The sequence below is a fragment of the Apiospora aurea genome, assembly GCF_038362705.1.
Source record: "Apiospora aurea strain CBS 24483 chromosome Unknown utg000001l_segment0_segment0, whole genome shotgun sequence".
Classification (NCBI taxonomy): domain Eukaryota; kingdom Fungi; phylum Ascomycota; class Sordariomycetes; order Amphisphaeriales; family Apiosporaceae; genus Apiospora; species Apiospora aurea.
Window position 1 is genome coordinate 5,624,353 of NW_027117388.1, and position 21,705 is coordinate 5,646,057.

Consider the following 21,705-nt stretch of genomic DNA (forward strand, 5'->3'; position numbering starts at 1 on the left):
GTCCTAGTGCTTGGTCCAAGCCGCTCAGATGAGGTAGAGCTCTGCTCCTCTCACGTAAGTAAAGCCCACTACCAGGCCTGCTCCCCATCGAAGCGAGCGCCCCCCAAAAGCTCAGGAAGAGAAGGGCCATGGGATCCGTCCATGTCAAACCACACTATTGTTGTTTCTGCGCCCTCGTTGAGGGTACCTCTTCCCGCTGACGCAACCGAATTGCCATTGGATTGCTTCAATCCCAGACTCACCGTCGCATTCGAGGCAATAGGACGAGCCTCTTACTGTATCAATTGAGCCCCAACTCAACTCGCACCATCATCGTCAGTCACGACGGGCGTAGGCGCTACACAGGTTTGGAGGTAGGAGGGCTTCCAGGCCGATTAGAGTTACGCCCGTCGCCTTTTCTTTTGCTACCAAGCTGCCCACTTCTTGGGCCATTACGAAACACAGAGATCATCCATGCTCCCTCTCACTAGAAGTAAGCGCAATGCGAAAAAGCCATAGCTTCTCGGACCCAAGCCTCGCCAATTAGATCGTCCGTGCCGCTCCGTCTACCCACGGGCGTGTCTTGGACCACCTACCACGGGTAGTAGTACATACATCGCTGCTAACTACATGTAGCACCTGGGCAGTATGTAGGGACGATGTGTATGCAGAGCATAGTCCTGTAGCTGACCTCTTTTTCTTGTATTGTCAATTATTATGGCTCTCCCCGACATGCTGCTAATGCCCAATGATGGTTCATACACACTTGCATGAAAAAGATTTGGGGTCTCGGTTGCTCTGTTCTGTTCAGGGAAATAGACTGGATGGCAAGATGGGTTAGCCTGGCCACGTTGCTTCAGCGTCCGTGTCAGTGCTACTCCGTGTCCATGGAAGGCCTGAAAGTGGGAAAGGCCTGTCGGCCCTGTCCTGCTAATGCAACATGCCAAAACGCACCAACGCTAGTCTTGATATTCGGTATGATTGTCAGAAACAGCAGGAAATCTTGTACTTGTTTTAGCCCAGCATTGGCCGAGGTGAAGTCTCGTCAACATCCAACCTGATGTGCATCTACGGTATAGGCCAGACTAGGCGACACCCGTATACCTATAGATAAAGTATGATAAGACACGGATAATGGAGATCGCAGGCCCTAAAGCGCAGCCCGTCAGTTCCCTATGCATGCATATCTGTAGTAACATCCCGTAATCTAGGACCTGGTCCCCTTCCTGCACACCAGCCAACATGAAATCAGGGCCCCGAGTCGAGTCGTCTCTCAGCAACGGGACCGAACACTGAACAGGAGGACCACAAGTGGACAATCTACATCGTCCGAGCCTGAGCGCATGTCATACTTATACATAGACGGCATACGTCAGGATGTGGTACTATCTTTGGAACCAAAGTTCGAGGTTGCAAGGCTGATCGACGCCGAAGAGATGGGGAGTGTTCCGCCAAAAGATTCCTGGTTTTGTGGCCATTGCAGACAGAATCACCTGCAATGTCAGACCACGGACCACGGACCACGGACCAGGGAGCTTTCTTGACCGCCTAGCCCACTCTTACCGCTTTGGAGATAACCTGGAGAATTCTGCCAACAACTGAGCCTCGATTAGCTCTATCAATCATTGCCATTGTAGGTATTCCTGCATGCAACAATAAGGCTTTTGTTGCACCGCGTTGGAGCGCTCGAACACATTCTTTTTTTTTGTTCCCGCCACGACGTGCACTGCGATTGCGCATTCAGACCATCCAAACCGGACCAGAATACTGGGAAACCTGCATCTGCGACGCTTCCTTCGTCATTAGCTGCAATGCAATGACCCATTCCTTCGACTAACAATGGCGGGTTCTTCTCCCGTAAGGCATCGTCAGACGCCATCCAGACCAAGCCCGGTGCGATCGCCCAACTCGAGTTACCGTTCAGAAGACAGGAATGGCGAGATGAATCACTTGGAGGCCCTATTGGCAGCTCAAGTCCTACACGATGATGTGCGCAAGCGAGCATACAAGACTCTCGCCGATCACGAATATGAAGAAGAACAGAAGAAGCGTGCAGAACGCGAGAAAGAGATCAAGGACCAACAACGGCGCGAGGAAGAACGATTGAGGCATGAGAAGAAGCTCCGGGACGAGGAGGAACGCCTTCGAGCTCTCCAGGCCCAGACCGTTCCCAAACTTCCACCCAAGACTGCTGAACAACTGGCACCGCAGCCAAAACCTTCACCGCAGAGCACCACTGTCGCGCCGAGCAATGGAGATGCTGCCGCAGCCACACAACCGGCTGCCGCGAATCCAACTCCTACTCCCGACACTTCGTCATCCGGCCCCGCGGCACAAGATCCATCTAGGAATCCTTTCCAGGCCGAACCGCCCAGGGCAAACGGGCATGTCTCTCCTGCCGCGCCACCCAATGCTACCTCGTCGCCATTTGCAAGGCCTGCGACATCACAAACTGCAAATCCATTTGCTGCAGCGACAGCACCGGAGCCGGCTGCACAGGCTCCGGCACAAATTCAACCCACAAGACCTCCCGCCGTTCCAGTTGTCGACGACTATGTGCAAATACACAGGAATTTGAAGAAGCTACGCGAACTCATGACCGAACATGCCAAGAGCAATCCTCAACTTAAGAAGCAAATGGGAGAAATGCGACGCGAAATCCGCAAAAGTTTGGGTCAGTTAACAGGCGGCAAAGGCGCCAACAAGAAACAGGTAAGTGTAATGGTTATCTGCAGTCGTACTGTGATGCTAACTCTTTATCTAGTTGGAAAGCATCAAAACAATCCTGATGTCGGCATTACGTGGCCAACCATCTAGTCCCATGACAGACCCATCGAGCTTTGTGGTAGGGAATCGGGAGCCGGTTGAGGGAGCCTTGAACAACGAGCCTCAACTCCCGGCTCTCTTTCTCTACCTTATGAACCAACTTGGCAAGGCAATCATCAACCAGTTCATTAATGAATGCGGCGCCTCGCCTCGGAGCGCAGACCCCGTTGGAGTTGTAACCGCACAGTTATTCTCGGCCAAGGAATTCCTCTGGCGGGGGCAGTCCCTAATAGACATCCTCATGGCCAAGTTTCGCATTGTGTGCCCTGTTGTTTTCGGCTACCGGGGCAGCGATAAGACCAACCAAGGCCGTCTCCGGCTCGGTTGGAAGAAAGAGGGCGACGCGTGGATCTCGGAACAGCAGCACAATGACCGCATGATGGGACTGGGCATCGGTTACGCCTCAATCGCCCTTCGCGACTTCTCCAAGTCGAGCAATATCAACCCCTGGCCACCATCTCGGTACTGGAAGTCGATGGCAGACATAGTAAACACGCCGCCCGACGAGATGACGGATACGCAGTGCATAGTACTGAAGTCTATGCTGAACCAACACGAGGAGAAATTCATCAACTTCTATGGCAGCGCCGCCGTGGCTGCATTGAGAAGAGCACTGGTCGAATTCCCCAACAGCGCCCCCAAAAAGACACCAGGAGTCATGGGCCTGCAAGTATTGGCGGTCATGTGCAAGAGAGATATGGGATTAGACCTTGGTCTATAAGTAAAGGGGGCGGTCCAAGCTGCGTGGTAAGGTTGGCAGCCAGTCAGCTTCTCGTCCGTCAGGATATAAGCACGGAAATAATGGGAAGCCATGATGGATGCCATAAACATATGGTCGTAGACGCCGGCGTTGAAAGGAGGTAGTTCTGGTTATACCATGGAAAACGATGCAGCTAGACATTGTCACGCCTCTCATTCGATGCAAGCAGCAATCTGCACTGAGGCAAGCATCTGAGGGTGTGCATGTCATATTATAGTCAAATGAATCTCAAGTCTATTTGGTAGACTTCACCAAAACGCTTGTCGTTTCACTTATAAACCCAGTGAGATCATGCAGCTACACTACTGCCTGTCCTTGTCCACAGGTTCCCCGATTGAGCCTGTGACTCATTACTAGTGCCGAGATTTGTTTCCTTGCCCATTGCCTGAGTACGCCATGCCACTAACATATGAAAAGACCAATACAACACAATACAAACATGCCACTTTCATCTCTCCCGTGAGCGCTCGGCGCTGGCTCCTGGAGGTTTCCGAGCTAATATACAGAAAGAGTTGAGACTATAAGATGAGGAGCAAGACGAGTAAAATAATGAGGACCATGATCAGGAACGCGATGCAGCAGCTGCTCCAGCGATCCTCGTTCTTCCGCGCGATGGTCGCGAGCTTCGCGACACCGGTCTGCAGGCGGCCGCCGACGCGGTCGGCCAGGTTGTCGACGACCTCGAGCATCTCGCGCTGCTCCTCGAGCTCGCGGCCCATGTCGTCGGCCTGGCGCCGCAGGTTGCCGACCGTGACGAAGACGCCGTCGAGCTGCTCGTCCTGGTCGCGCATCATCATCTGCTGCTGCTGCTGCTCGAACTCGGCGTTGTAGTCCGGGTTGCCGTTGCTGTCGTCGTCGTCGCCGTCTTCCATGGCGAAGGCGTTGGGGTCGGGCAGGTCCGAGTTGGCGGCGCGGGTGGCGTCGCGCACGTTCTTGCTGCTGCGGCCGGAGGAGGCGGCCCCCGCGGTGGCCTTGGTGAGCTCTTCGCGCATGTCTTCGACCTCGCCCCCGACTTCTTGGACTAGGCGCTGCCGCCGCCGCAGCTCCGCCGTGGTGAGGCCATATTGGGCTGGATTGCTCTCGACGGCCTTGACGGACTCGATAAGGTCGGTCAGGTCCTCGGCCAGCGAGCTGAGGGACGACTCGAGATCGGAGCGGGCGGAGGCCAATTCGGGCGAGGTCGATGCCGTGGTTGTCAAGGAGCGAATGCGTAAGTACGAGGCGAACAATGGCCGCGTTTGTTGTAGTTGGGCGAGTACATCTCTATGCAGTTGTCAGTTGGGTACTGGACAGATGATGATGTAGCATCGATTGGCCAATGCATGTGATTGAAGGGAGCGACTTGCTGCTGGACTTGGAGGAAAGGATCCTCCTCGTTAGTTGAGGACATCATCCTGCCGAATCAATCAAAAGGAACAGACACGAGAGTGCTACATCTGATGTTCGCGGGTTGAGGCGTCAGGGGACCGGATTCATGTTCGAGCCCCGGTAATTGTAGATGGTAGATTAGCTAGATCAATAGGTGGCAGTGCCCTGGATGTATGTCGCATTGCAAGGCTGAGACGGAGCCAGAGAGAGAGCCCCGAGATACATGTGCATCAGTGTGTACAGTAGATTGAGAGCGAGCGACAGAGCGCGCTAAGGCATGACGTGTAGTTCCGATTCCAGCAGCAGCCAGCACCTCGCACCACGCACCACGAGTGTCAGGCCAACCCAATCGTGGCATGGTGGCAGGTGCCGTCGCATTGGCATCCAATCACTGCAAACTTGCCTCTAGTGTACCGCCTAACCTTCATCAGGTCTCACTAAAACCGATTGCTGGAAACAATTCGTAAATTTCTCGGCTGGCTTACTCATTCATCCACCACCACTTACACAAAAGGTCGCATTCGCCGCATTTTGGTGTATACCTCCCTACGTGGCACAGGCAAAATACACCTGCCAATATTGTCCCATGCTCTCCCTCAACCCTCTGTGAGCTTGGCCGTCGTCATGAAGCCAGCCACACCTCTACCCTACCCGGATTGCTGGGCCAGTCCTGAAGAATATGTGGAGAGCCTGTTGGAGTTTGCGACGACTTCGTCCATTTTCGGTACACTATGTGGCGGCGTGCACATCCTGGATTTCTTCACGAATGAGCCTGGTCTTTTCCAGACTATAGTGCCTGAAGACTGGCAAGCGTACCTCGTCCGCATCGAGCCCATGCGGCTACTTGACGTGCTCATGAGAGAGGAGCTGGATTTGCTTAGAGAAGATGAACGACCGCCCGAGAGTCTGGTGCAATACATCAAGGACGTCCGGAGATTCAGTCTCGCTCGGGACTTTGTTCACCAGGAGAAGCTCCCGAAGCTCACACGCCAGGTAGCGGTGGGCATGAAGCCCAAAAAGATCCACGAGGTCAGCAACTTTGCCAGCTATATCAGCGGGCTGGCCGATGATTTCACCGACATATCTGGTGATGATATCACCCATTTTGTCGATTTTGGGAGTGGCCAGAATTACCTAGGCCGGGCTCTCGCAAGTGCTCCTTACAACAAGCACATTGTGGCCGTCGAAGGCAGGGAGCACAATATCTCAGGGGCCAAGGCCTTGGATACACTTGCTGGGTTAGCCGAAAAGCAAAAGGTTATGCGCAACAAGAAGCTGTGGCAACAGCGCTTATATGGCAAGTTGGACGAGCAAGAAATGACCAAGACCCCGGAAACTCCCGAGGAGTTCGCTGTCGACTTCAGACCCCGGAGAGACCTGGAAGCCGTTTACACACCAGAGGAAGGCAAGGGCTTCATACGTTATATATCCGGTAGGCTGGAATCCGGCGACTTGTCAGACGTAGTCGGCCAGCTGGAAACGGCCCCCAGCGTTAGCGAAGAAGAAGCAAAGGATATGCGGCTCATGGCTATCTCTATTCATTCCTGTGGCAACTTATCGCACCACGGCATCCGCTCACTCGTGTTGAATCCGCGCGTGCGAGCAGTGGCCATTGTGGGATGCTGCTACAATTTGATGACGGAAAAGCTGGGCCCGCCAACGTACAAACTCCCCTTCATGCGACCCAGTATCCAGCCTTTGAACGGGAGAGTTGTCCGGGAGTCGGCGAAGTGCGACCCGCACGGTTTCCCTATGAGCGAGCGTCTTTGCACTTACAAAGAAACAGGCGTGCGTCTCAACATCACTGCCAGAATGATGGCATGCCAAGCACCCCAGAATTGGGGCGAGGAGGATAGCGACAGCTTCTTCAGCCGCCACTTCTATCGCGCCATGCTTCAGAAGGTCTTCCTCGATAAGGGCGTCATCCAGAAGGTCTACCACGATCCCGATAGCAAGCCAGACGAGAATGCAACCCCGTTCAATACGAGCACGAATCCAATCATCATTGGCTCACTTCGAAAGACGTGCTATAAAACGCTAAACGCCTACATTCGTGGTGCTATAAATAAGTTGACCACCCATTCGGACTACCATGAGCAGTGCGAGGTGGTCAGTCAGAAAATGGGTGATATGACAGATGACGAGATTGCCTCGTACGAGAAACAGTATCGTCATCGCAAAAGAGAATTGAGCGCCATCTGGAGCTTGATGGCTTTCAGTGCCGGTGTGGTCGAATCCCTCATTGTGACTGACCGTTGGCTCTTCCTCAAGCAACACACTGATCTGGTTGAGCAATGCTGGGTAGAGTCGGTCTTTGACTTCAAAGAGAGTCCGCGAAACCTGGTAGTCGTCGGCATCAAGAAACGTGACTCTTGAGAGCTGCGGGCTTCGCCAGATTGGGCCAGCTGACATGCGTCTGTGGCCAATAAGGACTGGGTTACACCTCACAGTTGATGACCTGGGGCCAACGGGCGTAAGCGGCCGTCATTGGCGCACCATCAAGAGACACTGGACGCATCTGCTCCTTTGGGGAGAAAACAGCAACATTAACCGATCAGAGTGCCGCTGCATTCTAGCAGGGTTGATCATGATTAATGGCAGTAACCTCCGAAAGACATCGATTATCACTATTGGAGGGCTCAGGCGGACGGGATTGCTGGACCAGAAGCTTTATCATTTGTTGATCTTTTGTGATGTTACGCAAAGTTCTTACATGGCGTTGCGCCGCAGCCAAGCAAACAACTTGCCCCTGGTTGTCCAAAACAGGCTGATGTCACATACGAAGGTATACTCGTCATGAAAATACCAGATCATCAACTAGCTAGGCTCTGATTAGATACCGTATGCTCGGTTGCAAGGCCCAGCCCCTCGCATGGTTCCTCTCGGGGCGAGTGTCAGAATGCAGCAGGCCGATGCTGCTTGGGTACCTAGTCAGCTTCTGGCCTAGCTCGAGCAGGGGCGGGGGCAATGAAGGATTGTTCCAGGTGGAGGCCATTCATAAGCTCTGAATAACCACATCGCAGAAGGTTCTTCAGCTGGTGGCTGCTGGGAGTGTTTGCATAGTCCCCGGGCATGTAGCATCGGGGTACCCGTGGATTCCAGAAGCCTGAGTCTTTGTCATCTTGAAAATATGCCAAAAAGGTCACTTGATAGCACGATGACCTCATCATCCACGGGGCTGGTAGTCCAAGAAACAGAGCAATGAGTGGTACATGAGAAAGCCACTGTTGTAGTAATCCTATCATCCAGTCACGTCCTACGGAGAATAACGTGAGCAACATATGATGATTGACAATAATAGATAGCTACCTGGTGATAGCCAATCCTGTAGCAGCGGTGACGAAAGGGTGGATCAGACAGCCTAGATCGCTGGACTGACATGAATGAGAGGAATGAGATCCCTGATCCCTAATACCAAGAGAGAACAGGCCATCTTTGAATCGACACCTGTATCTTCGGGGAGCTGGAAAGCGTGGGGGTGAAATGAGTGGGAGGGGGAGAAGCCTTTTTCTCGCCTACTCCATCACCGAGCAGGCTAGAGTCGGCTTTAGACATTGAACGCTCTCTGCAAGCTGATAAGAAGGTACCTTGACATGTCTCCAGAAAATCCAGGATGACGGACGACTCCCAGTAGAAATTCCGCGCCTTGACTATTTTGAGGCTCTCCTCGGTGGGTCCCTGGTGTGGCCCCCTTGTGCGACTTTGTCGTCTCGTGCCCGGGCGATAGGTTATGCAAGGTACATACATGTAGGCAAACTACCTAACTAAGTGCATATATCAAGTGCCTAGTCCTACAGCTTCGGCAAACAATTCAGGCGATGGATAGAAGCTGAAGCTGGCCCATTGGGAAAGTAATGGATACACTGCATAGGTAGTAGCATCGAGGGATCCTCAGACTCGGAGAAAGTGTCGCATAACAAACATCAAACAAAGGGCAACACAAAAACACCCGAGGACATCTCTTTCGCTCTACCGAGCGTACATCCCGCTCAAGCAATCAGAACGCTATTGAAGCGCCTGAGCTACTGCAAGACAGAGTGTGGGGTCGGCGCTTTATCCCGGCTCTCAGTGGAAAGCTGCGGATCGCCGCGACTTTGGGTGCATCAAATTTGATCTACGTATTATATACGGGCAGATAGGATGTATCAATCGAATGTAAGTATATCCGACGTACTTATCATGATAGTGTGTCATTCGGGTATGTCCTTCAGTCTTCTACCAACAGCTACATGGCTCCCCCCCAATGACGTGGAAATGACTTTGCAGGTAGGTCCATGTAGGTAGGTGTCTTGTCCAATTCATCCATCGACTTTGCAAGCGGGAAGGGGAAGAGAGCACTTGCGGTCTTCTTCCTCAACCCCGCCCCGCCCTCAAGCCGGCTTGCTGAGGGAGGAGGGACTCCGAGGGAAGTAGTCGAATCAAAGAGACGAGACATCATCATGCAGCGCCATGCGGGCTTGTGGCTGGCCCAAAATTGAGTGAGTTTTTAGGTACATACCTAGGTTAAAATGCAACCAGGAATCAGGATGGCTCACTGCCCCTGGTCTGGACCAGTATGTGCGTTGTACACGGTTGGCGTTCTGGGTGACAGAATGCTTGCAGCGGGCAGCACTCGTTTGGGGAATCCCTTCAATATGGGCTGGCTGAGAGTCACCACTTACACCCACCATCACACTTGGAAGTGTTTGCCTGCAGCTCTGGCTCTTTCCGGAAGAAGGGTCAATCGAGTTTGGGTCTTCTGGTTGGCCAAGCAAAGGTACATGCCTTTCTATATTCTTGCAGTGATCTGACGTCCCCCGTCATCCACTCTCAGCTTGGTGTTGAGCTGCAATTGATGTAGCCCGCCCCGGGTGGTAGCGCTTATGTATGTACATGCATATATGTATGCTGCTGGTGATGGCGACGACCATATGGCAAGCAGGCAAGGGCCTCGAGGGGGGCCCGAGGGGTGTGTGCGCGCGCACCTCGCCCACCATGCGACAACAACATCCACCAACTAAACGCGCCCAGCTGCATCTACCCTGTCCGACGTGCGTCGACGGGATGCCTTTTTCGGGCATGCTGCTGGGTCTGGGTTGTGACGTTGTCGTTCAGACACGATGCTCCCTCCCGGGTCATGGTTTTCATGGGTTTGAGGCTGTCGAGTTGCAGCCACCAAAAAGATCAGGCAAGCAGCCAAAAACGAGACAGACACTTGATCATGATCCGGAAGTAAGTATGCAAGGAGGTGCTGTACTAACTGGCTGACTCTGCCGCTATAACAACCAAGTAAGTACTTGGCTCGCCCCGTCCCTTCGATTCCCGTTTCTCATGTTTTATTCCATATACGAACAGTAGGTAGGTTGCATAAATATACCTACCTACCTACCTACCTACCTACCTACCTACTTAGGCATATATCTTCGTCGCAGTCTGTCGTCTCCTTATATACATACCTAACTATTTTTACGCCGGTGGCAGCCCGTGGATCTCCTTCAGGCTTGTTGCAGGCGATCGGCGCAGCACGCATTGCATCACATCTACATTTCAACATACCTACCTACCTACACAGGTAGGTCACATCCATATCTTTTTCTCAACATCACCAGCATTGTCTAAGTACCTAGCCCGGCCGCAGTCGATGGGAGATTGCGTCCAGTACGAGAGCGACAAAAATAGGACGCGATACACCGAGAACGGGACGAGGATACGACTGATTGACTCAACGCCTCCACCAGCTCGCGTCTAAACCAGCATGGTGGCAGCCGGCACCATCTCCATCTGCCCTCTCTAAAAAGCACCAGCCGGTCCCCCGACATGTGCGATTAGATGGGCTTGCTCGAACCCGGCCCACATAGCGTTCTTTGTCGGCCTGTAGGTCCCCTCAGAATCCCCGAGTCAGGCTCCTATCGTGCGTCTTTAGATAGATAGCCCGGGAGGAACAAGAAGAAGGAAAAGAGAGAGAGAGAGAGAGAGACAGACGGCGAGGGAGAAAAAGAGAGAAAGAGAGCAAAAGCCGTTTAACCTTACTTTTATCTATCAAAGAGGCTCTGGGCACGGCAACGCTTCCGAACCGGCATCCACCACCGATTTCGCTGCATCACGAGATATCTGGCGTCAAATCCTTTCTTATTGTTCCTTCTTCGTCATCCTCCCTTACCTTTGATTCCCCTCGCGCGACGCACAGGAATCTTCCAACCCTAACTTTTCGGGGGGCCATTGTTCGACATATTCATATTCAATCCCTATTTGCATGCATACCTACTTGATAATACCAGGCCATTCATTACCCGAACAAGCCAGCGATAGAAAGAGACGCAACGGGAAAAAAAAGAAAACCGGGTAACTCAGTACAAGTGTGTATTGCTTCTGCGGAAGAGAATCCGGAAAACGAAAAGTCACCTTACCCAATCACGGCCCGGCGCGTCTGCTCGCTTCCAACTCCGTCTGTGCATTTTTTAAGGGTCCCTCCCCAGATCCGGCGCCCCTCGAGCTGGTCGAATGAGAAGTGAGGCCGCCACCGTTGGTGATGCGACAAACGCCTTGCCTACCATGAACTCCCCAAGCCAGATATCATTCTTGGTAAGTTGCTCGGTTGTCATTTGTCCATTGCCATTGCTCGATTTGGCGCGGCTTTGCGCTCGTCGATCTGGCCGTCTGGGTGAGTCGACGGATGGCCAAGGATTGCATCATAGCATGCCGACAAGTTTCTATTAGTCATATTTTGACTATGCCCTGTACTACTGCAATCTACCGTGTCTACGGCCTGAGAGTGCTCGCGAGCCGAGTGACATGCCTAAGTAGGTACATAGGCAACATCAAGTGGATTGGAAGTACTTGGGTCAAACCCCGACGTCGCTACGGCGTCTTCACTTCGCGCATGGCCTCGGATCAATTCGCAACCAACAGGGCTAACATGCAAACCTCAGGACGGGACTTTCAGCTTAATACATATCCCCCTCAGCCTTTACCCTGTCTTTCTCCAACCCATACTCCAAGTCCTATTGCCCAATGGGGAATTCGACAGCGGAAAGGAGATCGAAGGCTTGAGCATCGACAACAAGCATGGCTTCCTCAACGTCAGCATCACCCCCGTCGAGTGCTCGGTCGTGTGCCACGACAACTGGGCCAAGAAGGTCTTTGAGCCCGTCATCCGGAGATTGCCCCGCGACGCCTTCAAGACCGTCACCATCTCCAACGACAGCTACCTCATCCTGTCCGTCATCAGCGCCGGCATGAACGCCGGAACCGGCGTCATGGAATTGACCTCGCCCCTCGCCCTCGCCGGCATCCCCATTTTCTTCATCACCACCTATTATTCCGATTTCATCCTGGTGCCCACCAAGGACCGCCAGACCGTCGTGCAAGCCCTGCTGTGCCGCGGCTTCGAGTTCTCCGAGGACGAGTCCGCCTTCGTCTCGCCCACTGTGCACGTGCGGGGCGGCAGCGTCAGCAGCCAGCCTCCGTCCACGCCTCCGCCGTCCAACGTCGCCGAGCTGCAGACGCGGACCTTCGAGCTGCTCAAGAAGCGTGACGTCGTCCCCTATGTCGAGGAGGGCCTGACCGTCGTGCTCTGCTCGGGCAAGGACCTCGAGCAGGAGCAACTGAACCACTTCAGCCGGCGACCCACCCCTACGCGGCGGGCCACGGGCAACGGCACCAACGGCGGACACGCCCGCCGCAGCTGGCTCGATAACGTTGACACGAAGCTCTATACGAGCCTGATCTCGGTGCTCGTCCTGCAGCCCCGGTTCTTGTCGATGACGCTGGCCCAGGAGGACCCGCCCTCGCTCCTGCTGGACAAGACGCAGCTTAGCGTCTTCGGGGACTCCCTGGTGGGAGATGTCGAAGGTGACCTCGTTCCGATCTTCCTCGATCTGGAGAACCTGCCCATCGAAGCCACGGGTATAGTGTCGGGGGTTGCCGGCAGACTCGTGGCCGAAATGCGCATGAACGAGACGGGAGATGGCGAGCAACTGTCTTATCTGTCCACGGCTCGGGCCGGCGCCGTTATCTTGTCTAGCGAACAGTCGTTGAAAGCGCTTGAGGTGATGAAACCACTCCTGAGCAAGGAGGAAACCGTTGGGCCAGAAATACGACAAACTTTGTATAAAAGATAATATATGGTTGTGTATCAGACGGTATATACGATGAAACCAACGGATATTTACGGAAGCCCAAGGGGCATCTAAGGAACACCTCACCACCGAAAAAAAAAAGAGGACGAGCATGTGAGCGATGCAGTGACTCAAAAAAAAAAAAGGGGGGGCAAAATAGGCGATGACAGGTGATATTCAGGACATTGGAGGGAAGCCCCGGCATTTTCACGAAGCGAAATTCGTTAATGGCGACACCTCGTTCGTTTTCCGAGGCGCGTTTGTAGGGATAACTATTTGCGCCCTCTGATTTTTTTCTCTCTCGGTTTTTTTTTTTCTCGTTTTGGCGTCGAAGATACCCAGCTCCCGGGCCATCATATATAGCCTACTTTCCCAGCCTGCTTCCGTCATTAACGCATAACTTGACTTGTTCTCTCTTCCTTTCTTTTGTATCGGTATTTTGGCCTGGCATTTCTACGCTGCATTATTAGATAATATTGGAAGTCTGAGGCGACGTGACGGTTCATTGCTGTATCGAATAGAACGGAAAATTACATATGTACCAACTCTGCCCCCCTCCCGAGAGCAGAATATCATGCGTGCAAGCCCGTGGTAATCAACTTACCACCCCAGCTTCCGGTCTCAATGTCCATGTTTATTGCACGAGAGGGTAAATCGAGTCTGGGTGGAAGCCATTGTTGACTGGCTGTATACATTTAGTTGTTAACTAGCCTTTTGGAATGGAAACAAACGCATACATCTCTAATACAATAACACGATTTCACTGGGAGCATACGAATCGGGGTATAAGTTCTGTTGAGTAATTCAGACTTGACGTGTTCTTATTCTCCATTTCAACTTCTCCATCGTCTCTTAAAAGGCGTTATTCATCTCACCTCAAACTACTGTGACATGATCCTATGATAATGCAGTTGAACGCGAGGGAACGGGGCCCTCCCGAAACAATTGCGGCTCTGGGTCTAACGAAACCCCAATACTGGCACTAAAACTACAAACAAACTTTCCTTACTCATCCAAGACCGAAGCAAACTTGTCCATCATCTCTTGGTTGATGCTCTCGTACTAAAGAATAGGTCAGTAAAAAAAAAAAAAAAAAAAAAAAAACAGTACATGAGGCGAGGGGATGTTCAACATACCTTCTTGCAGACAGCTTCTTCGCCATCGCCCGGCTCCTCGAACTTCAATGTTCGTAGCTTGGCCTGGAGGTCGCTGGTGGCCTCACGGACCTTGCTCCAGTTTTGCCCCTGGGCAATAGCTTTTTGCGCCTCGTCGTGGAAGCCCATCATCAACTTCATCATCCACTCGGTCTTCCAAATGGGACAGAACTGGTCATAGGTCGAGTAACCGTTCTGCTGCAGGAAGTCTTCCTTGAGTAGCGTGGCGACATCCAGAGTAATCTTGTCAGGATCCGACAAAGCGGACTTGCCAACAAGCTGCACAACCTGATCCAGCTCTTCGGAGTCGGACAGCAGCTGTCGGATACGATCACGGAGCCTAGGGAAGTCGGCGAAGTCCTTCTCATACCACTTGTCCAGCACGTTCGTGTACTTGCTGTAAGAGACTCCGGTATTGATGGAGGGGAAATGCTTTCGCTGGGCGAGCTTCTTGTCGAGACCCCAGAAGACCTGTACAATACCAAGGGTGGAACTTGTGACCGGATCGGAAAAATCACCACCAGGGGGACTGACAGCACCGACAATGCTGACACTACCTTCGCGCTCAGGAGATCCAAGACTCTGGACCTTACCTGCGCGTTCGTAGAAACTGGCCAGCTTGGAACCCAGGTAAGCAGGGAAACCCTGATCAGCAGGCATTTCGCCCAGACGACCGGAGATTTCACGAAGAGCCTCAGCCCAACGCGACGTGGAGTCGGCCATCATAGCAACGTTCATGCCTTGGTCTCGGAAGTACTCAGCGACAGCAATACCAGTGTAAATAGAAGCCTCTCGCGCAGCGACGGGCATGTTGGACGTGTTGGCGATCAGAGTGGTTCGCTTCATGATAGGCTCCTTGCGGCCGTCGACCTCGATGGACAGCTCGGGGAAATCCTTCAGGACTTCGGCCATTTCGTTGCCGCGCTCACCACATCCCACGTAAACGATAACATCACTGTTGGAGAACTTGGAGACTGATTGGGAAATGACAGTCTTTCCACATCCGAAGGCGCCAGGAATGGCAACTGTACCACCCTGCACACTGGGGAACAGAGCATCCAACACACGCTGTCCAACGATGAAGGGCTGGTTGGCGGCAAGCTTCTCGGTTGTCGGCCTGGGAACACGGACAGGCCATGTCTGCATCATACCGTGCTCAGACTTCTGGCCGTTGAATTCGACCTCAAGGATCTTCTCGTCGACTGTGTATTCGCCCTTGCTGGCGATTTTGGTGATGGTGCCCCTGGCGCGCGGTGGCAGCATGACCTTGTGAACCTTGATGAAGGAGTTCTCGAAGACAGTACCCCAGACGTCACCTCCGGAGATGTGGTCGCCCACCTTCATCGTGGGCGTGAATTCCCATTTCTTCTGTCGGTCGAGAGCGGTCATAGCAACACCGCGAGGGATGTAGATGCTAGCCGCCTGTTCGGAAATCTTCTGCAAAGGACGCTGAATACCATCGTAAATGTTGTTAAGCAGACCGGGGCCCAGTTCGACAGACAAAGGCTTGCCGGTTCGGATGACAGGGTCGCCGACGGTGACACCAGCTGCACGCATGCGATATGATCAGTTATGTTTTTCCTCTCTTTCTTCCAACAGGATGACGAACCGGTCTCTTCGTAGACTTGGATGGTGGCTTGATCGGAGCTGATTCGAATGACTTCGCCGACTAGGTTATCGTGGCCGACTTTCACCTATTGAAAGATGTGAGAAGGTGCACGTTGGAAGGATGGGGTATGATCATTTCGTACCAACTCGTACATGGCGACTCCGGTCATGTTCTCGGCCACCACGACGGGACTGAATGCGGCATTAAAGTAAGCAACAAGTCCATCAAGACGATTATAATCGGCTGTTGATCAGATGGGAACATACCCGGACACGGAGTAGATCTTGCCTGGACACTGGAGCGTCAGCCAACAAATCTCGCAAAAGTGCATCTGGCGTGTTTCATACCCTTCTGGACGTCATCCATCTCGCCGTTCGCCTTCGCAGCCTAGAGAAAGGAGAGGATGGAAGTCAGCGGATGCTTGATTGCTTGTGCTCTTGGTCGCCGGAGCCTCTGCGAGCACGGCCTTTGCCATCTCGTGACGGGCCAGGCCTGCGGTGCTGTGCTGTGCTGCGTGTTGATGCGCGCGCGCGCGAGAGAGAAAGGGAGGGAGCTTACCGCAGCCATGTTGGATGATGTCGTAATGGGAGCTCTAGGTAGCTTGACCGCAGGCTCAACAGCAGCTCCGGGCTGGGTAATGGAGAAAGTAGGGGTGGGCAGTAGCTTCACAGGGGATGGAGGGGTAGAAGAAGAGGGAGACGACGACAAGAGAGGTGAGGATAGGGTTAAGGTTGGATCAACACGAGCCTCGGGTTCGACGTCGCTGAATCGTGTTGTTGGAGACTGCTGCGGACTGCTGGGCAGCGGCTGGACCGTAGCTACCTCTAGTAGCGCAACTGCCACAGCTGTCTCGGCCTTGCCAGGTTGGGATGTGGCTAACCAGGCGTCTGCTGCATCTGCTTCCGCTGCTTCTGCGGCTTCTGCTGCTGCTTCCCCACCTCCACTTCCACTTCCTGTTCTTCTCTCAACTGCGTCAGAACCAGCGCCCGTGCCAGCGCCAGTGCCAGCGCCAGTGCCCACGCCCAACAGAGAGCCAGCCACCGAAACAGCAGAGGCAACCGAAGAGACGCTGTTGCTGCGGCTGCGGCCCCTCGATATCAACTCCACGAGCGACGGGCGTGCTCGAAGCTGTGGTCGCAGGCCCAACATGCACTCTGTTTCCGATCTTTCGATCTTCTTCTTCCTGTACTTCTCTTTTGGAAAAGATGTTGGAAGTACGATTCCAGTCCAAGTCCAAGTCGTTCGTCGACAACAACAATACGCCGGCCACGCCTATTGAGAGAGAGGTTGCTTTGCATCCGATGCAGCCCACACACACATTCATGCACTGGAGCTTTACCGCTTATTTAATGTTGTTTTCTACCCCCGAAGATCTAATACTAAACTAATACTGATGCGATATTAATCTGCCTCCTCCTGACTTATAACCTGTTCGGCCCCAGCAAGCGCCGAATCGCCCGTTACAATACCCAGCACTCAGCACTGCCACTTCGCCATCTGTTGAAGGCAAGTCGGCATCCATTAGGATCCAATGTCGCCAACAGGATCAGATATGTTCCTGGTTTTCGACTTTGGGCGTTGCCGACATTGCAAGCCTGATTTCGTATCGATCAAGAGTCCGCAAGAAGCACTGCTTCTCAATGGTTCCAATTACACGTATGTATGCAGTGGTTGCCCAAAGTACGTTCACATGAGACATCATGATGAGGAAATGATATGGTAACAGTAGTTTGACAGCATAACAACGCAAACGACTTGTTAATTCGTTCTACATTATTATCATCTATCTATCGTGGGCTTCATTATCATTATAGTACCCTGTTTGCCCCAGACGCCAAATGTCTAGATCTTATATCCAGAACAGCAGCCAAAAAGCTCAAATTGGCCCTGGTCTGCACTCGATCCTCGCGTCCTGCCGCTTTTATTCCAACAATTAGTAGGGCATCTGGGGCGATGTGCGCGTCTTTTCTCGTACAGACGAGTCTTTCGCAATCGTGATATAAGCATGACTCGCATTTAGCCGCAGCTAGCACAGTGACCAACTCGACATGGACACGCCTGGAAAGGGAATCGGCGCCTCATTCACAAAAGCCAGTCATGAGGTCTGCTCATGGATGCGCTGCTGGAAGCTCGCCTCGAAGGTTGTGGTCTCGGGCGGTGGTGATAGGGATTTCTCCCACTCCTTGATGAAGTCCGATGAGAATCTCTTGATGTTACTCGGGTTGAGACTGTTGAGCAGGGCTCCGGGAAGCTCGCTAAGCTCACCAAGCTTGGCTTGGTTCTGCGGCGACGGGGATCGCAGCTCCGCCCTGGAAGGTTTACGCCTGCTATCACGGGTGTTAGAGTCCTGTGTTCCAGATCCCAGCGGTGCGCGAGTTCATCTTACAGGGTGGCCTCATTCTCGTCGTTCCTCTCCGGAAGAGAAGGGATGATGTCTCCGGAAACAGTGCTGCCACTCCATCGGGTTGTCCTCACGTTGGGGGAGTCCCAGTTAGACCAGTCATCATCACCCACATCATCGAAGGTGAGTGGCGTCCAAGAGAAGTGTTTCCTGGGCTTTGGGTCCGGCCGGGATGTGGTTCCTCGATTCTGGGCGCGATCGTTGAAGCTTCCAGACGTTGACTTGCTAGGCGTGTCCTCGAACGGCTCAAAGTCGTCTCTGAATGGCATAGGACCCCGGCTTGCCGAGGAGGCCCGAATTGTGTCCTGGTCGGATTCTGTCCTGTTAAATCTCGACCCAAATCCGCTGGTTCTATTCGAAGTAGCCGATATGCCTTCGTCCCCAACAGTTGCCTGCCGCAGATCTTCAACAAACGTCCATAGGCCGTGCTTGAAGTCTTGGGCAATCTGCTTCATACCGGGCTGCATTGGCGGTGATTGCCTGGGCGCCCATGTTGCTCGCTTGTTGAGCACCGGGCTGGGCTTGGAGAATGAATATGATTCGGGCGATCGTAAAACGTCATTGTCATGATGTATCGGTATGTCATGCTCTGATTTCGTGGGAGAAAGCAGGGACAGTGTTCGCGTGTGTCCACCGCGCATTACTTTTCGCCGGTAATTACGTGGGGTGCCTTGCCCGAGTAGCATGGCCTTCTTTCGCTCGATATCAGCACTGCTCCGCGCAGGTGGGATGTCATCCCCATCCGTTGCCAATTGAATGAGTGGCTCATGCTTCTGCACCGCAGGCCTCACTTTGTAAGTCTCTGATAACCTCCATTTGCACTTTAGCTGTTTTAGGTCACCTTCCGCTCTGTTGAGCTCCTCTCGTAGCTCCAGGACTCGTCGCTCCTGGGCAGCGATGGCAATAATAAGCTCCTCTGAGTCCATCGGGGAGACCAGGCCGGGAGTCATGGCCTCTCCACTCGGCGTTTGGGGGACTGACGAACTGGGGGTGGGCCTCGAGGGCATGCTCGTCGGAGGAGCGATAGGGAGCGTTAATGACAGGCGATTGGAGGTGCGCGAGTTCATTGAGCTGGACCTCCTGGGCCGCGCATCAAATGTCGTGCTGGTTGCTGATGCAGGCGCGTTCGAGTTTGACCATGGCTGCAAGACGAACTCGGAGTGCTTGTCATCCTGTAAGCTATCAGGCTGGCCGGCCGGCGTGGAGAGCGCTGGGCCAGAAGGCGGGGTGGCTTGGCCCCGTGGTATTGTGCTATCGTCCATGTTTGAGGATTCGGACGAGGTCGCAAGTATAGCGTCCAGAGACGCAGCGTGATCGAGGAGCTGCGTTTGTCGCAACTGGGCCGAGGTCATAATGGCCCGGGAAAAAGACGAAGAATATGGGCCAATTAGTCGGCGATGTTTGGTGATCGAAGCCGGCTGTCTGCGTCGGCGCGAAGGGCTAGTGGGAGCACTTAGGGCACGTCGGTGCCGGGCTCGGAGGGAAGAAGAAGAAGAAGGACGTTTGACGTAACGAGCTCGGAAAGAGTTGACGAGCTTGTTGTTGTCTTTGAAAAGAGTGTTAGAACAGGAAGTAATCAAGCAAATTTGCAACGAATAGACTGAGGTCATGGAGCGTTAGGGATGAAGAAAGTTAGGAAGCGCCACCACACATTATCAACCATCCAGCCAGATGGTGATATTCGGGGACAAGCGATCCTGTGGGAAATTGGTCCAGGCCAAAAAGTCGAATTGCGCAACGCTTTCCCCCTTGGCCAGGGACAGGCGAAGTGGAGTGGGGGCGGTTGTAACTGGGGACGGGGAGCTTCCAATTGCAACGCGGACAACGAATAAGCCCAGGGACCATGTAACTGCTACTGGCGCTAGGCAAACGTCACGGGCAAAATGAGGCGGTCAAGGCGCCGAAATGATTGCTGGATGGGACTGGAGGGGGCTTGCTGCCAACTGGCTCAGCAGGAGGCGGCGCCGGCAACTATGACAGGTTTAGGCAAGCAAAAAGCTCAGCAGGATATGTAGGAGGACCTGAGGGGAACAGGCGTGGTATGGTCTGGTAGTATCAACAATGGTATGTATGTTGGGTATGGCCTCTCTGGCTAGCGGATTTGTAGGTTGCTGCTGCAAGTGCCGGTGGATAATCCCATCGCTTCCAGAACAGAACGACAGATCGTGAACAGTGGACTTTGGGAAAGGTAGGTAGCAACAACACGGCCGTCTGGGCTGGCTGGCTGCCGGTGTAAGGAGCGTGTGAGTTCGGGCTGTTTTCACAGTACAGTGGTATTGCTTGGATCGAGGTGATTTCCGTTTCTGGGCTAAATGGGGCAGAGGGGTGGAAAAGGTTAGAAGAAGGGCCAGGGGAGTGATGGGTGAGCTTCGCAATGCTTTAAAGAAGCTCATTTCGTCTCTCTTATTTTGGTTTGTTGTTTCCTCCCTCCATCTCCCTCTCCCCGTCAACCACATGGAAACGAAACGGAGGGTCCCACCGAGGACGACGCCTTCGTTGCAGGGGCTCGCGTGTTGGCGAATCCAGCTCTGTCCGGTCTGTGGACGCTGGCGGGCGTCCAGCAACCTCCCGCGTTGCCCAGATTGCCGGGGCGGTCGTGTTGCGGAGTTGGATGCAATTTTAACTCTGCAGGGGGCCAGCTGGAAGACATGCAGGGGTCGCCACGGCCCTGGTCTTGTTCCTGGCCTCGACCCTGTCAGCGGCGCCATTCAAACCCACCGTGCCTGAATTCAATTCGACGTCTTGATATATTCCGAGTAGAAGCTGACTTGTTTTTCTTTTTCTTTCTGATGATAATTAGATCGAACTGTACCTAATATTTCTGTCTCTCCGAGTACTTCCTGACAGTCCTGGAAAGATACCGTGTCATTACCAAAATGCCGGTTGTGGTTTCTCGATACCGGCGCTGGAGCTGACCTCAGAGCCTCCATATTACTTGCTGCTTCTATCATATGAGGAGGAGGGGGCCCTCTGACCCCGGTGGGGGCTGAACCACTCGATCACTGATCACTGTAGCTCCTTTTGCGTACCAAGCAGCAAGCAGAGACGTGCCCTTCTCCGCCAATCATCCGTCAATCATGCTCAATCACGGTTAATTAGGTACATGGTAGATGGCTCAATCCTACTCCGTCCCATTCTAGCCATTGATCGTGCATCTTGTTCGTCATGCGCCCGGGAATTCTGCGTGGGTCTGATCTCATCGACGTCGCTATGTTAGACAAGGAACTCAGTTTGCTACACCTGTACAAAACGTATGCAAGTATAAAACATCGAAGCCGCTTCGGGAACAACATGGAAGACACAGCCTTGTCTCAAAGTATACACAGCAACACAAGCGCTGACAAGATGGCCGATCCATCCAGCCATGCATCCTTTTCCCTGCGGCGCTCCAGCAACGGTTTGTTTACCTCACCAAGCCTCTCTTCCCAAGGGCCCGGCGTTGTCTTGATGCTTGGTGGGGGTTTTATATCTGCCACTATCACTAACCAGCTTGCAAGTGCTTGGCTCAAGGC

General features: G+C 53.3%; 6 protein-coding genes across 6 annotated transcripts; 3 read left to right on the forward strand and 3 right to left on the reverse strand.

The window, feature by feature from the left end:
- Nucleotides 1-1,818: 1,818 nt before the first annotated feature.
- Nucleotides 1,819-3,526, forward strand: PG986_001702 (uncharacterized protein; the record flags this gene model as incomplete). Its single annotated transcript, XM_066837924.1, has 2 exons — nucleotides 1,819-2,691; nucleotides 2,744-3,526. 2 exons carry the CDS (start codon nucleotides 1,819-1,821, stop codon nucleotides 3,524-3,526), a joined length of 1,656 nt encoding a protein of 551 aa, XP_066706817.1.
- A 557-nt stretch (nucleotides 3,527-4,083) lies between these two features.
- Nucleotides 4,084-5,463, reverse strand: PG986_001703 (syntaxin 6; the record flags this gene model as incomplete). The annotated part of the gene is made up of 2 exons (XM_066837925.1): nucleotides 4,084-4,828; nucleotides 5,441-5,463. The coding sequence occupies 2 exons, from the start codon at nucleotides 5,461-5,463 to the stop codon at nucleotides 4,084-4,086; spliced, it is 768 nt and encodes a 255-aa protein (XP_066706818.1).
- Nucleotides 5,464-5,557: 94 nt separating this feature from the next.
- On the forward strand, nucleotides 5,558-7,309 carry PG986_001704 (Methyltransferase-like protein 25; the record flags this gene model as incomplete). The annotated part of the gene is made up of 1 exon (XM_066837926.1): nucleotides 5,558-7,309. The coding sequence occupies one exon, from the start codon at nucleotides 5,558-5,560 to the stop codon at nucleotides 7,307-7,309; it is 1,752 nt and encodes a 583-aa protein (XP_066706819.1).
- Nucleotides 7,310-11,464: 4,155 nt separating this feature from the next.
- Nucleotides 11,465-13,032, forward strand: PG986_001705 (uncharacterized protein; the record flags this gene model as incomplete). Its single annotated transcript, XM_066837927.1, has 2 exons — nucleotides 11,465-11,494; nucleotides 11,842-13,032. The coding sequence occupies 2 exons, from the start codon at nucleotides 11,465-11,467 to the stop codon at nucleotides 13,030-13,032; spliced, it is 1,221 nt and encodes a 406-aa protein (XP_066706820.1).
- Nucleotides 13,033-14,034: 1,002 nt separating this feature from the next.
- On the reverse strand, nucleotides 14,035-16,359 carry PG986_001706 (V-type proton ATPase catalytic subunit A; the record flags this gene model as incomplete). The annotated part of the gene is made up of 7 exons (XM_066837928.1): nucleotides 14,035-14,091; nucleotides 14,166-15,730; nucleotides 15,793-15,877; nucleotides 15,935-15,983; nucleotides 16,059-16,080; nucleotides 16,140-16,179; nucleotides 16,351-16,359. The coding sequence occupies 7 exons, from the start codon at nucleotides 16,357-16,359 to the stop codon at nucleotides 14,035-14,037; spliced, it is 1,827 nt and encodes a 608-aa protein (XP_066706821.1).
- A 1,528-nt stretch (nucleotides 16,360-17,887) lies between these two features.
- Nucleotides 17,888-19,545, reverse strand: PG986_001707 (uncharacterized protein; the record flags this gene model as incomplete). The annotated part of the gene is made up of 2 exons (XM_066837929.1): nucleotides 17,888-18,119; nucleotides 18,179-19,545. The coding sequence occupies 2 exons, from the start codon at nucleotides 19,543-19,545 to the stop codon at nucleotides 17,888-17,890; spliced, it is 1,599 nt and encodes a 532-aa protein (XP_066706822.1).
- Between the last annotated feature and the right edge of the window lie 2,160 nt (nucleotides 19,546-21,705).